The sequence below is a fragment of the Pan paniscus genome, chromosome 1 (assembly GCF_029289425.2).
Source record: "Pan paniscus chromosome 1, NHGRI_mPanPan1-v2.0_pri, whole genome shotgun sequence".
NCBI classification, from domain to species: domain Eukaryota; kingdom Metazoa; phylum Chordata; class Mammalia; order Primates; family Hominidae; genus Pan; species Pan paniscus.
Genome location: NC_073249.2, coordinates 90,473,238 through 90,488,757, shown reverse-complemented (window position 1 = coordinate 90,488,757; position 15,520 = coordinate 90,473,238). Strand labels below are relative to the sequence as shown.

The 15,520-nt window shown below is 36.2% G+C and overlaps 1 protein-coding gene across 1 annotated transcript; it reads left to right on the top strand.

The window, feature by feature from the left end:
- The first annotated feature begins 2,927 nt into the window (after positions 1 to 2,927).
- LOC100974011 (olfactory receptor 10J1-like) lies at positions 2,928 to 4,724 on the top strand. Its single transcript, XM_003820972.4, has one exon. It carries the CDS (start codon positions 2,928 to 2,930, stop codon positions 3,855 to 3,857), a length of 930 nt encoding a protein of 309 aa, XP_003821020.4. The 3' UTR covers positions 3,858 to 4,724.
- Positions 4,725 to 15,520: the final 10,796 nt, after the last annotated feature.

Genomic DNA, 15,520 nt, shown 5'->3' with positions numbered 1-15,520 from the left:
GCTTCTAGAGAGGTTTCTATTGTCTAATGAGATTTGATCTTCCCTTTCTGAATCCTACAGGACAAAAACTGGCCAAAATTGATTTTTTTTTAGTTCAGAGAACAGAAAAAAAAGCACAGCTTATAATATTGAACAAGGTTTTTAACGATAGAAAGAGCTGCAGGGTTTCCTGGAATCCAAGACAGTGCGCTTAGCTAAAGCTCGCTTGGGCTTCGTAACCATGGTTTTCCAAGGCTCAACTGTATAAAAATAGAATATTTATTTAAAAAATAAAACATGACAAATAAGCCACTGCTGTTTCTACTTGCTGTGAAAACTGCCTCAAGTCTCCCAAAGCACAAGTCCATATCATCTGGTAAATGTGCCGCACACTTAACGAGGTCCCCTGGTACTGGCTGTCTGCTTCCTCTTAGTCACAGGGCGACTCTCAAGAGTGCTCAGTGAATGACACTGAGAAACCCTGAAACCTTGAAAGCTGCTCATCAGAGAGCCTTTCTTTGGTATCAAAAGGTCCTCCTCAAGCTGGAGGAAATATCCAGTATCCAAAGAGCCCCCTGTAACTTTCCTTCGACCTCCATCCCTAGACTGGTCCTATGGCAGATGGAAGGCCCACATTCAGATGTCTTTTCTTCATGATCTTGATTTGTGAATACTTATGATCAAGGTTTCACATCTCTGACTTCTACCTCAACTTTTCGGTTGAGCCACAGATTTGCAGAAAGAGAAGTAAGTGATTTGGAAAGAGACTTCAATGGTTAGCAGAGGGAGCCTTATAAGGAATAAAATACATGCATGAAGTTTTTTAAAATCATTTTTAAAGGGCAAACTATATTAAGCTGGGAAGAATCCTGATGTCTATGAATATTTGGGTTTCCTTGATTTATTACTTTCAAGGATCTCCTGTTAATCCTAAGGAACTAAAATTTCTCAGGATTAAAGAGTGCCTTGATTAGCATGATAATAAGGAATGTGGCTCTGCCACTTATCAGCTATGCATGCTCTCTTGTCTATATTCTTATCTTCAGACAATCCATGGTCCACAGAGACACAGTTTAGAAAGCTTCATAAAGAATGTTTACAGTTACTTACCATGCTGCACACATCACAAACAACTTTTCCTGTCAAGAAATGGTCTCTGATGTCTAACACAAAATTTATTTTTTGCAACCTCATCTGATTTTCTTTCATATCGTGCACTGAGGAGTTGAAGCACAACCATGCACCAATTTCTTATAAATACTCTTTGTAGATTTTCTTATGAAAAGGGGTATATTTCTGAAAAATAGATAAATTGAATTTAATTTTAAAAGCACTAAAGAAGCTTACCTTTGAAATTCACCCAATAGTAAATCATTTTGTGATGTGGATTCATTTGCTTTACTTCCAACAAATTGTACTTTTGAAACAATTCCATCATTATATTTCTAAATTTATCTTTTTTACAATGAACCTATTATGTATTATATAGTGATTACTGATAAGGTAAAGGCTACTAGAAAAGTTTTATTACCAGTGTATTTTTCAATTACTTGTTAATAATGTCATACTTTCTTCTAGTGTTATAATTCCAGTGTTAAAATTTAGCCCAATTATTTAGTTGTTTATTGCTATCACAGACCTAGACATCGTAAAAAGTCAAAGATTAAAAACATTTATGCCTTCTCTTTGAAGAAAATATCATTGTAATGCTCTGGTATTCTACTTTCTAATGGACAATTTGTGTGAAGGAGCAATGACTCGTAATGATTCTACCAGCAGATATTTGTGCCCTATAGTGGAGTGGCCAACCTGGAGTCATAAAAAGAGGGAATACATGGTCCCTGTTTAGCTATAGAGGGGACAGTTTTATAATGCAGTTTTGTGTAGTGGAAGAAACAATGGACATAGGGTCAAAAGATATGAATTCTAGTCTTGGTTTAGTCCTTTGACCCCTGTCTGTCCAAAAATAATTGCCTAACCAGAGCTGTTCTTCAGTTTTTGCATCTAGAGAGAGACAGTTCATCTTTGTCCTCCTTGCTCTGTTGGATGGTAATAAGATTAAATAATGTATGCAAAAATATTTTGTAATCACAATTTCACTGTAAGGGGCTTACAATATAAAAATAAAAAAACAATGAACAGTTCTATGCCACCTACATGTGCAGAGACATGAGACATATAGGCCCCAGAGAGATAGAGAGAGTAAGGAGAAAAAGATTTTTTTTTTTTTGAGATGGAGTCTTGCTCTGTTGCCCAGGCTTGAGTGCAGTGGTGCGAACTTGGCTCACCGCTATCTCCACCTCCTGGGTTCCAATGAGGAAAAAAAGATTTTCTAAAGGACATGGGTTTTATTTGGCTTTGAAAAATGAGTGGTGTCTAGGGAAGAGGAGTGTAGAACAGAGTTGAGAGGAGCAATATCATCAGAGTCAAAATAATGGAATGAAAATGCAGTGTGGAAATTACAGTAACACGGGCTCTATTCAAACTTTAGAAGCTCAAAAATTATCAGGTAGCTATGGAGCCTGGAGTTCTTCATGACACCACTGAACTCGCATTTATTCAATGTTGTTTTTAAAATTCAAATATGAGTATTATAATTAGTATACAATTTTTCCAACAACAATTCTATGATGTTATCACCACTACATCCATAAAGGTGAGGAAACTGGTCTTATAAATTATAAGTCCTTGCCCAAGATAAGTTAGCATATGCAAGAACTAGGAAATTAGTTTACAACATTTGACTTTAAAAGCCATGTACTTTCTTCTGAATGAGGAAAGAACGTTTCTCCACTCTCTACTCCTAAAAGAAATAAGTATGAATGTAAAAAAGCAGAGACCTAAGGTGTATTAATCACAGGAATTTTCCCAGCCTATTATTTGACAGAAATCATCCATCTAGGTTCCTTACATTATTTTTTTCTTTCTCAGATATCATGTGTGATTTAATGAAGAAAGAGAATCACTCTTTGGTGAATGTGTTTATTTTTCAAGGTTTCTCCAGCTTCCGTGAGCACAAGCTCACCCTCTTTGTTGTGTTTCTTACATTGTACATATTCATCCTGGCAGGCAATGTTATCATTGTGAGTATCATTAGTATTGATCGTCACCTCCACACCCCCATGTACTTCTTCATCAGCATGCTGTCAGGTTCAGAGACTGTCTACACCCTTGTCATTATACCAAGGATGCTGTTTAACCTCATAGGCCTGAGTCAGCCCATTTCCTTGGCAGGTTGTGCCACTCAGATGTTTTTCTTCATTACTTTGGCTATCAACAACTGCTTCCTGCTCACAGCAATGGGGTATGACCGCTACGTGGCCATCTGCAACCCCTTGAGGTACTCAGTCGTCATGAGCAAGAGAGTGTGTATGCAGCTGGTGTGGGGGGCCTGCAGCATTGGCCTAATTGTAGCAATGACACAGGTGTCAGCTGTATTCAGGCTGCCTTTCTGTATTCCAAAGGTGCCCCACTTCTTCTGTGACATCCGACCTGTAATGAAGCTCTCCTGCATTGACACCACAGTCATTGAAATCCTGACTATGATCATCAGTGTGCTGGTGATCCTCATTCCCATGGGTTTGGTTTTCATCTCCTACATCCTCATCATTTCTACCATCCTCAAGATTGCCTCTGCCGAGGGCAGGAAAAAGGCCTTTGCCACCTGTGCTTCTCATATTACTGTGGTTATTGTCCACTATGGCTGTGCCTCCGTTGCTTACTTCAAGCCCAAGTCAGAGAACACCAGAGATCAGGATCAGCTGATCTCAGTGACCTACACTGTCATTACCCCGCTACTGAACCCTGTGGTGTACACTCTGAGGAACAAAGAGGTCAAAGACGCTCTGTGCAGAGTGATGGGTCAAAAATTCTCCTAACAGAATAGGCCCATTTCAAATAGTGTCTTAGAAGATTTTCTAGAGAAGAAACAGTGGAACAGTGTGCACGGTTAATAGAGTTAAAAATTTCAAGCCTATCAAGCAGTGGTTGGGCGAGAGGAAGAGAAAACAAAAGGATTCAGCCACTTGAGAAGGGGGAAGGTTCTCCAAAGCACAGCGGGCCTCCATCTCATAAGAGAACAGGGATTTTATAGGGTACAAATGCAGAAGAAAGAACTCAGTGGTGTTGGAAAGTAGAAGGGTTGTGTGGGCAGCCTGGGACAGAATGAAATCAGGAGAGGAGACAGAGTTAATGAGGGGAGGCTGCTCTAGGGCAAGGTTCAAGTTTGTTTTTTTTTTTTTTTGAGACAGAGTCTTGCTCTGTCGCCCAGGTTGAAGTGCAGTGGTGTGATCTCGGCTCACTGCAAGCTCTGCCTCCCAAGTTCACGCTATTCTCCTGCCTTGGCCTCCCAAGTAGCTGGGACTACAGGTGCCTGCCACCATGCCTGGCTAATTTTTTTTATTTTTATTAGAGACAGGGTTTCACCGTATTAGCCAGGATGGTCTGGATCTCCTGACCTCGTGATCCGCCCGCCTCGGCCTCCCAAAGTGCTGGGATTACAGGCGTGAGCCAGCGCGCCTGGCTGGTTCAAGTTTTAAATATATTCTATAACACTGTTTTTTGGATATGGTGTTTCCCCTTACCCATTTAGCGCTGAGTAGATTTAACACCTAATTGAATTAATTTCTTTATGGGAAATTTAAGATTTTTTAAATCGACTAGACACTATAAATAAAATGAGTATCAGAGATAATAGCAATCTATAAAATTCAGCAGCCCTTGAAATCTAGGTCTTTTTTATATAAGTTCCAAATTGACCATGTGAGAAAATGGATATCTAAGTTTTCAGGATCCTGTTTTAGAAATATTTTTGGAAAGTAACTAAAACCCCTTGGTGATAGAGTAAAAGAGGTAGCACCAAGTAATAATATTGGCATTTATTTTATGAGAATATACAAAGGTTGTTGGTGATATTGTATGTGAGTGTCTAAACCCAGGGTAAAGAAATTAAACTTTGCCTTTAGAAATCCTTGCAGAACAGAAAGAAGCAACTAGTGGATGAGAGTCAAACAGGGAATCTAGAGCATGGATTAATGGAATGAGAGGATTGGGAGGATTAAACGGGTAAGGAAAATGTAGCCATCTAGTAACTCAGTAATTCAACAAAAGAAAAAGACTCATCAAACCATCAATCCTACCATTTAAAATCCTCTAGGATGTGAACCAATACACCATGCTTCACCAGTCATCTCCACTTCCAGCACCTCCTTTCCCTACAGTCTGTCGTCCACATCCACATAGTGCACAATCCAACAATACCTAGTGACTGATGGTTTCCCATTTTATTCTTATGCCTTAATACAGCTTGTTGGTAATGAAAATCTCTTACTGATGCCCTCACTGCCCACTCATCAGAGTGTTCTCTGGTTCACTTTGAAATAACCTGAACACCTCTATTTTTATGAACTCTCTGATGAGATACCCACAAAGAAACAAAAGCACTCCTTCCACTCCTTCACATCACAACCTCCAAACACATATTGATATAAATGACCACAATGAACATTTCCCATGATGTCTTAACGGATGAAAGCATGAAATGGGTAGTGTGTGATGTTGTAACTGGGTGAAGTCTTACCTAGGTGGACAGTTACACCTGCTGTTTAGTGTCTCACTTGTACCGAGTGATGAGTTTTTCATAGGACACATTCTCCTTTATGTTAATTTCAAAAGTTAGGGCTATGTTCAAATATCTTAATTTATCAGATAGTCCATTATGGTTTAGTCTTACAAAGATTCAACTACATTTTTGAGGAAATTTATGGTGAAATCCAAGAGAATCCAAAATGAAGTTACCCTGCAATTGCCAGTGGTCGCTTTTACTTTTACTCAGTAAATAAAAATATCTTATTTTTATTTCAAATTGTAGCCTCAAAAATGCTGCCCTATACCGTCAGCCTTCTCAGTAATAGATAATCTATATTTGCAAACTTAGCTACTTAAAATATTAGGCAGAAGTTTTGAGAGAGCAGCAGAATGAAGCAGAAAGAACATAAGCATTTGAAGAAAAATACTCTATTTTCAGGCCTGGCTCTATTTTTTATAAACCATATATATTTGAATGAACTATTTAATTTATTTGAGCCTCAGTTTTCTCACCTGTAAAACTTATATTCAAAGTTTGTTGTCAAACACATTAAATAATAAGTATAAAAATATTATGAAGCAGGGTCAGATATTCTTTATTCTTGTTAGAGTAAAACAGCTACACTCCCCATAAAGTGAATCTTTCCTTATCTGCAAAATGGATTTACTAATCTTTACTCTGCTTTTTTCTGTCAGGTTCTTGTAAGAATCAACCACTTTAGAATAACCACAGTAGAAACTGCTGTGATAACGCAAAAAGTGTTAAGAAATATTATGTATGATTATCATTATCGCCACTGTTATTAGCTAACATAGTCCATATATGTTTGCCTCTCTGATTTTTCTTGGCCATTTTATATTATTTTACTAATTAATTTTTGACTCTTGCCTTCCTCCTTCATACCTTTAAGTTCTAATTGCTATCGCATTTTTCATTAACTCTGCAGGTCATACTATTTTGGTTCCTTACAAAATAACATTTCCAAAACTTTTCATTATTATATTTTGTTAGCAATTCCAGAATTTAATGCCTATCCTCCTGCTCCAAATTGAGCATCTTTTTTCTTTCCTACTAGATCAGCGAATGTTAATCTCTTTATCATGATCCATGGCCCCCAATACAAAATGCATGTTATCACATAACCCAGTATGTGTGTTATACACACATATACAAACTAAAATGCAACATTCACAAAACAGTACTTAGCCTTACAGCATGCAATGCATTCTGATGTTTCTCATTAAAGTCTGTTCTGTTCAAATCTTTTTATTTTTGTAATAATGTTAATGAAGAGAAGTGCATCTAATATACATTTTGACCAAATGCTCAATAAGTGAGAGTTAAAAATCTGTGTTCAGCTGAAGTCAGAGTTGATGCCCAATATCAGCAGACTGTTTTCCTGTGTTACTAAAATAAAATTGAAATCTTATTTTAAAACAATGAAATTTAATTATTAAACATTTAGTAATTGAGTTTAAACATTTGAATTATTTGAGGAAGAACATTTAGTCTTCATTGTCAGATTCTAGAGTCTTCTAACAGTCATTAAAACACATATTCATGATACCAGGTACATGTTCACTTTTCAACTGAGAAACTGAGATTGGTGGCACAGCAAAATATCTTGGGGGGAAATATCTTATTTTTCTGTAGCTTTTTTTCTTCTTTTTTTTGTAAATATGGATTAAAAATAATTTATCTTGGATATTATCTTTTATGATTTTGGTGGCAAAATTAGAATCCTGCTGTAAATTCATCTAGAAAAGTTGTAAAGATTCACGGCTTAAGTGGATTTAAGAAGCTAAAAATTAATACAGTGCTTAAAACTAGTTCAATATTGCCAAACAATTTTAATTTTATAAATATTTATTGAGTCTACAAGGATATAATATGCTTTCTAAAGCTATCTAATAACCAACACACTATCTCTTATATTTAAGTGAAGTAGTCATTTCTTTTCCCATTTATTTTACTACATAAAACTCTTGTTTGTCCAGAAAATTAACAACTCTCACAATTATCATAAATTTATTATTGCATTTTGCTCTTTCAATAATAAATATAATGTATATTTTAATTGACTGATAGAATTTCAACAAATAAAGCATATAAAGCTAACTCTAAGTGAGAGAATGACTAACTATATTTGACAATGCATGTTCAAATTTTTAAAAATCCAAATGACTCTCTTTATTCAGATTACTGATGCTGTTAGACTGATTAGAGCTAATAACCTATGGTATCACGTGATAATTTTTTCATCTAAATATTTAGAGATGCCCAAAAAATGCCACGGAAGAAGGTTTTCAGCCATTGAGCTTAAAGGGTGAAGCCAATATAGCAAACAAATAGCAGATTTTTTTCTAAATACCAAAAGCAAATTACACTGATATATCCCTAGCATGACCCACTACATTCAAGGAAAACAAAGAATATGGATGCCGTAAGAGAATATTCCAAGTGAGTGATTCACTGAGTTGGCTGAAATGGTAGGCAAACATCTGAGAAGTAGGCCTCCTCTTCTTTTTATTCTTTTATTCTGAAATGATGGTATATTAATCAGTATTTTTCTGATTCAAAAGCCGTACATTCTCTGTGAAAAAATTCAGACAACTGTAAGGAAGAAAATGGAAACTCTGGGCTTTGGATGTTTACTATGGCACACTGAGTACAGATATCATTTCTTCTCTCTGGACTCCCCAACCCTGCCCCTACCAAACCCTAGAAGTGATAGGAAAGATTTAAGTGGTATTTTGGCCAGTGCTTAAAAACAAAAATGGAATTCCTAATGAACCAGCAACTATGAGGTAAGAAATGAAGACTCAAAACAATGCAGTTAGATTGATGAGCCATCTCAGAAGTATATGAGAGTTAAAAGTGGAGTCCAGTAACAAAAGTTGAGGGCAACACAAAACTTTCTTCGTATCCTGAGGTGAAGAAAAATAAAAAATAATTTAGGACTCCAGGGGAAATTAACAGGGGATATTAGCCCAGAGAAAGTAGTCCTCCCCATCACATCTTGCTCCCAGACAAGCAGAAATAGACAGTGTTGGTGGTTTCCAGTTGAGAACTATGCTTGGAAAGAGGGGCATGGCAGAGCACAAGAGTTTGGCAATAACAAAGATGTAGGGGATAAAGAACAGGACAAAAATGCAGGAGAAAACAACTAGATACTAGAAGTATTGAGCTAAAAAGTATTATTATTTTGTTTTTTATAAAAGTATTTGTTATAAGAAAAGTAAACTCAAATCTCTCATCCATCATAAAGCTACACATACTGGATAATACTCACCATTATTTAGAACAAACAAAATTATAGGAATTATGTTCAATATAATTTAAAGGTGGAGAGAATTCTGATTAAATACAGATGTTACATGCCCATTATTTGCTTCTTTTTCTTAAGAACCGCTGTTAAATTTGAGTTAAGAAGGAAGATAGACTCACCTCCATAGCAAAAGAGAATAGAAGATGAAAGCAAATGTAGCTCAACAAAATTTTGGAATCTGGAAAGCCCATTAATAAACCGTTATTGACTCAGCACATAGGAGAAGGCTGATTAAAGCCTGAGGCAGAGAAAACAACAAAAATGCCAATTTATCACCCAGAATGCCAGAAGTATTCAAAAGCCGAAAGTAGTATCTCTGAACATAAGACTGTGCAATTGGTATAACAAACTAGAGTTGCTTGAAAGTTTTTAAGACACGTCGCACAATCAGAATCTCACCCCAACCTCAGCAGAAGGCTGGAGAGTTACTTTCTGGAAAGACTTGCAGAGATGAAGTGAAGCAGAGGGTGCTATGTAATAATAATTTTTAAAAAGGTGGAGGAGAGGTAAAAGAACATCAGCAAACCTCACAAGATACTGACAATAAGGGTTATAGCTATCAATTAGGAAAGTGAAGAATTTTGCCCTGTGGAAACTAACCCAAATGTCCATCAATGATAGACTGGATTAAGAAAATGTGGCACATATACACCATGGAATACTATGCAGCCATAAAAAAGGATGAGTTCATGTCCTTTGTTAGGGACATGGATGAAACTGGAAACCATCATTCTCAGCAAACTATCGCAAGGACAAAAAACCAAACACTGCATGTTCTCACTCATAGGTGGGAAGTGAACAATAAGAACACATGGACACAGGAAGGGGAACATCACACACCGGGGCCTGTTGTGGGGGTGTGGGGAGAGGGGAGGGATAACATTAGGAGATATACCTAATGTAAATGATGAGTTAATGGATGCAGCACACCAACATGGCACATGTATACATATGTAACAAACCTGCACATTGTGCACATGTACCTTAGAACTTAAAGTATTAAAAAAAAAACTACAAAAAATAAAAATAAAAAATAAATAAAACTCAGAACACAGCCAGGCACAGTGGCTTACACTTGTAATCCCAGCACTTTGAGAGGCTGAGGCAGGTGGATCACCTGAGGTCAGGAGTTCAAGATCAGCCTGGCCAACATGGTGAAACCCCATCTCTACTAAAAATACAAAAATTAGCTGGGCATGGTGGCACGTGCCTGTAGTCCCAGCTACTAGGGAGGCTGAGATGGGAGAATCTCTTGAACCGGGGAGGCAGAGGTTGCAGTGAGCCTAAATGGTGCCACTGCACTCCAGCCTGAGCAACAAAGGGAGACTCTGTCTCAGAAAAGAAAAACAAAAACTCAGAATACATCATCCCAAAAAAGCAATGTCACTAGCAACATGGTAAACATTAAATTCTCAATCTGTGTGTTGTGTGAAAAAAAAAGAATAAAAAATAAAAATAAATTTGCAGACTTAAAAAAAAAAACAGAATTTTGCCCTGTGGATATTAGCATTTCAAGGGCAAAGACTTACAAATCTAGACACTTCGATGTCCTATTTTGGAAAAGTAACCTTACCCTAATAAAACTAGCTTCATCACATTACTCGGTTTTATCATGCTTGTAAATAAAGCCCAGCAGTCTGCATATCCCACCCCACCACACACACACATCTACATGCACACAGAGCTTTCTAACAATTTGTTAGTACATCACTCTTAGTTATTAATGGACTTGAAAGGATCACCACAATTTGAAGAAAGCCATTAACTTAAAAAAATCAATATAATAAACAAATAACAAAGAAACATGGGAGAATAAGCTATAGTGCATGGTATAAAGTCTTTTGAAAGATAAGTATTTAACATTTTTAAAAGGATAAGACAAGATAATGGTGAAATAAAGCAGAATATTATATAAAAGCCAAGTTCTGAGACGCAGAAAGAAATTTTACAAATTAAAAAAGTACGTTAGCAGAGACAGTGTGAGGGGAAGATGGCTGAGTAGGGAGTATTAGGAAAGTGTTTTCCCACCTAGAAAACAACTATGCTGGCAGAATCTGTCTGATGTAAATATTTGGGAACTATGGCGTCTATTAAAGGCTTGCAACATCCAGAGGAAGGTATGAACTACAGTTAATTCTAGTCAATTTCAGCTTTAAGGACAGCAGCAGCTACCCACCTGCCCACAACCAGCCACCTGGAAGACAACCTTGCACCTGTGCCGGCAGCAAACTGCACACAGCTTGCAGGAGCCAGGGTTACCCTGTCTTGCAAATATCAGGGATTGTGCTCTGATCACTGATTGTTACTTCTGATCATAGACATACAAACAAAGAAGTAAGAGTTGTTCCATCTCCCCTGTGTTATTGCAAGCTCCTCCTTCAGCTGATGTGACTTCCAGGGGATTTAAAGGGTCAGCACCTCTCCTTCTCTTTTATTTTTCTTTGTTTTTCCTTTGGAGAGTCAGACATTAAAGACTAGGGCATTCAAAACCAACTGCATTTACAGGGAAAATTAGAAAGTAATCATCCATGCTCAGGGAAGGGTGCAGGCTCAGAAAAGACTTCAGAAGACCTTAAGTTTATACCCCAGGCTGATCTTTGGGACAAAGCTTACAATAACAACAACAATAATAAAAATAACAAAAAACAGCAAACTCTGGGAAAGAAAATAGTCTAATTTCTAGAGTTACCACATTATTAGATTCATGTCCAATAATCAATAAACAATGAAAAGGCATAAAAAAACAGGAAAGTATGTCCCATTCAAAGGAAAAAAAATAAATCAATGGAAACTTTCTCTGAAAAAGACATAATGGCAGGTCTACTAGACAAAAACTTTAAAACAATTGTCTTATCCTCAAAGAGCTAAAGAAAGATATAGGGAAAGTCAAAAAATGCCATATGAAAAATTAGAAATATTAAGAGAAAACCTAAAAGGAAAAAGAAATATTAGAGTTGAAAATTACAATAAGTAAAATGAAAATCCATTAGAGGAAGTAAAAGATTTGAGCAGGCAAAAGAAAGAATCAGCAACTTGAAGACAGGACAATGAAAATCACTGAGTCTGGAAAAAAAAATTGAAGAACGGTAAACAGGGCCTCAGAGTCCTATGAAACACCATTAAGTGGACCAGTATACATGCTGGGAGTTCCAGAAGGAAAATGGATAAAGGGGTTGGGGGACTAGCTCAGAAATAATGATGGAAAACTTTCCAAATTTGGTGAAAGACGTTAATATAAATATCCAAGAAGCTTAATAAAGTATAGACTCATACCAATACACACTATAATCAAACTTGCAAAAGCCAAAGACAAGACTATCTTTAAAGCAGCACGAAAAAAGCTACTGTCACATACAAACTATCCTCAATGAAATTGTCATCAGACTTTTCATTAGAAACTTTGGAGGTCAGAAGGTAGTGGGCCAATATATTCAAAGGGCTAAATGAAAAAAACATCAACACAGAATTCTATATCCAGGGAAACTTTCCTTCAAAAGTAAAATAAAAAATGTTTAAAACTTTTTATTTTTTATTTCAGTACATTTTGAGGGGACAGGTGTGTTTGGTTACATGAATATGTTATTTAGTGGTGATTTATGATGTTTTGGTGCACCCATCACCTGAGCAGTGTACACTGTACCCGGTGGGTGGTCTTTTATACCTCACCACCTCCCACCCTCTCCTCTGAGTCCCCAAAGTCCAATTTATCATTCTTATGCCTTTGCATCCTCACAGCTTAGCTCCCACATATGAGTGACAACATACGATGTTTAGTTTTCCATTCCTGAGTTTTTTCACTTAGAAAAATAGTCTCCAATTCCATCGCGGTTGCTGCAAATGCAACTATTTTGTTCCTTTTTATGGCTGAGTAGTATCCATGGTGTGTGTGTTTGTGTGTGTGTGTGTGTATACATAAAATATATATATGTGTAATATAGTTTACCACATTTTCTTTATTCACTTGTTGATTGATGGCATTGGGGCTGGTTCCATATTTTTGCAATTGCAAATTATGCTGCTATAAACATGTGTGTGCAAGTATCTTTTCTGTATAATGACTTCTTTTCCTCTGGGTAAATACCTAGTATTAAGATTGCTGAATCAAATGAAAAATGTACTTTTAGTTTTTTAAGAAATCTCCACACAGTTTTCCATAGTGGTAGTACTAGTTTACATTCCCACCCACAGTGTAGAAGTGTTACCTTTTCATCGCTTCCATGTCAACATCTATTATTTTTTGAATTTTTGATTATGGCCATTATTGCAGGAGTGAAGTGGTTTGGCATTGTGGTTTTGATTTGCATTTCCCTGATAATTAGTGATGTTGAGCATTTTTTCATATGCTTATTTTCCATTTGTATATCTTGTTTTGAGAAATGTCTGTTTATGTCCTTAGCACACTTTTTGTTGGGATTGTTTGTTTTATTCTTGATGATTTGTTTGAGTTCTTTGTAGATTCTGGATATTAGCCCTTTGGCTAATGTATACATTGTCAAAATTTTCTCCCACTCTGTGCGTTGCCTTTTAACTCTGCTTATTATTTCTTTTGCTGTGTAGAAGCTTTTCAGTTTAATTAAGTCCCATCTATTTATCTTTGCTTTTGTTGAATTTGCTTTGGAGATCTTGGTCATGAACTCTTTGTCTATGTCAATGTCTAGAAGGGTTTTTGTGATGTTATCTTCTAGAATCTTTATGGTTTCAGGCCTTAAATTTAAGTCTTTTATCCATCTTGAGCTGATTTTTTTGTAAAGTGAGAGATGAGGATCCAGTTTCATTCTTCTACATGGTGCTTGCCAATTATCCCAGCACCAGTTGTTGAGTAGGGTGTCCTTTCCCCACTTTATGTTTTTGTTTGCTTTGTCAAAGATACCCAAAATATCAAAAGCTGAGAGAGGTGGTTGCCACTAGACTAACCTGTGAGAAATGCTCAAGGTAGTCCTATAGAGTAAAATGAAAGGAAACTAGATAGTCACTCAAAGCAAAATAATTAAAAATCTCAATAAAGGTAAATACATGGACAATTATAAAAACTATTATTTTAACAGTGGTTTGTAACTCTACTTTTTGCTATGTACATGATTTAACTAAATAACACATTAAAAATATTTATCTGAAAGTTAGTATTATTGTATCTTTGGTTTATAACTTTGCAATTTGTTTTCCACATAATTTAAGAGACTAATGCATTTTAAATGATTATTAATTTATTGTTTTGGCTACACAGTGTATAAAGATAAAATTTCATGACATCAACGGACAAAAGATTTGAAGATGGAACTGTTAAAGGAGCAGAGTTTTTGTATGTTATTGAAATTAAGCTGATATAGATTCAAATTAGAGTGTTATAACTTTAGGGCATTAAATGTAATCCCCATGGTAGCCACATATCTCAGAGATATTGTGGGTTTGATTTCAGACCACTGCAGTAAAGCAAATATCACAATAAAGTGAGTCACACAAATTTTTGGCTTCTCAATGAATATAAAAGTTATGTTAAACTATACTGTAGTTTATTAAGTGTGTAATAGAATTATGTCTTAAAGACAATGTATAGACTTCAATTTTAAAATACATTACTGTTTTAAAAAATGCTAACAATCATCTGAAACTTCAGCGAATATTTGTGCTAGTAGAAGATTTTGCCTCAGTGTTGATGGCTGTTACTGAGCAGAGTGGTGGTTGCTGAAGATTGGGTTTGCCAATTTATTAAAATGAGGCAACAACAAACATTACCACATCAATTGATTTTTTTTTAGAGACAAGGTCTTGCTCTGTCATCCAAGCTGGAGTACAGTGCTGTGATCATAGATCACTATAGCTTTAAAGTTCTGAGCTCAAGAGATCCTCCCACCTCAGCCTCTTAAAAAACTGGGACTACTGGTGTGAGACACCACACCTGGCCAATTTTATTTATTTATTTGTAGAAATGGGGTCTCATTACATCGCCCTAGCTGGTCTTGAACTTCTGGCTATAAGCTATCTTCCTGCCTCCACCTCCCAAAGTGCTGGGATTACAGGTGTGAATCACCTCGTCCAGGCTTAATTGACTCACAAAAGATTTCTCTGTAGCAGGCAATGCTGTTTGATATCACTTGACCCACAATAGAATGTCTTTCAAATTGGAAGTTAATTCTCTCAAACCCTGCCATTTGTTTAACAACTAAGTTTTAGGGAATATTTTAAATCATTTGTTGTTGTTTTAATAATGTTCACAACCTCTTCACTAGGAGGAGATTCTATCTCAAGAAACTACTTTATTTGCTTATCCATAAGAAGCAACTCCTCATTTGTTAAAGTTTGATTATGAGAAGGCAGCAATCCAGTTATATATTCGAACTCCACTTCTAATTCTAGTTTTCTTCCTATTTCCACCACATCTACACCATGAGAATTGAAATAAACTTCCTCTAAACTCCTGTTAATGCTAATATTGTGACCTTTTCTCATAAATCATGAATGTTCATAATGACATATAGAATGGCAATTTCTTTTCAGAAGGTTTTCAATTTGCCTCACCCAGATCCATCAGAGGAATCATTATCTATGGCAGCTATTACCTTATGAAATGTATTTTTGAATAATAAAGCTTGAAAGTCAAAATCACTTCTTGATAGATGGGCTGAAGA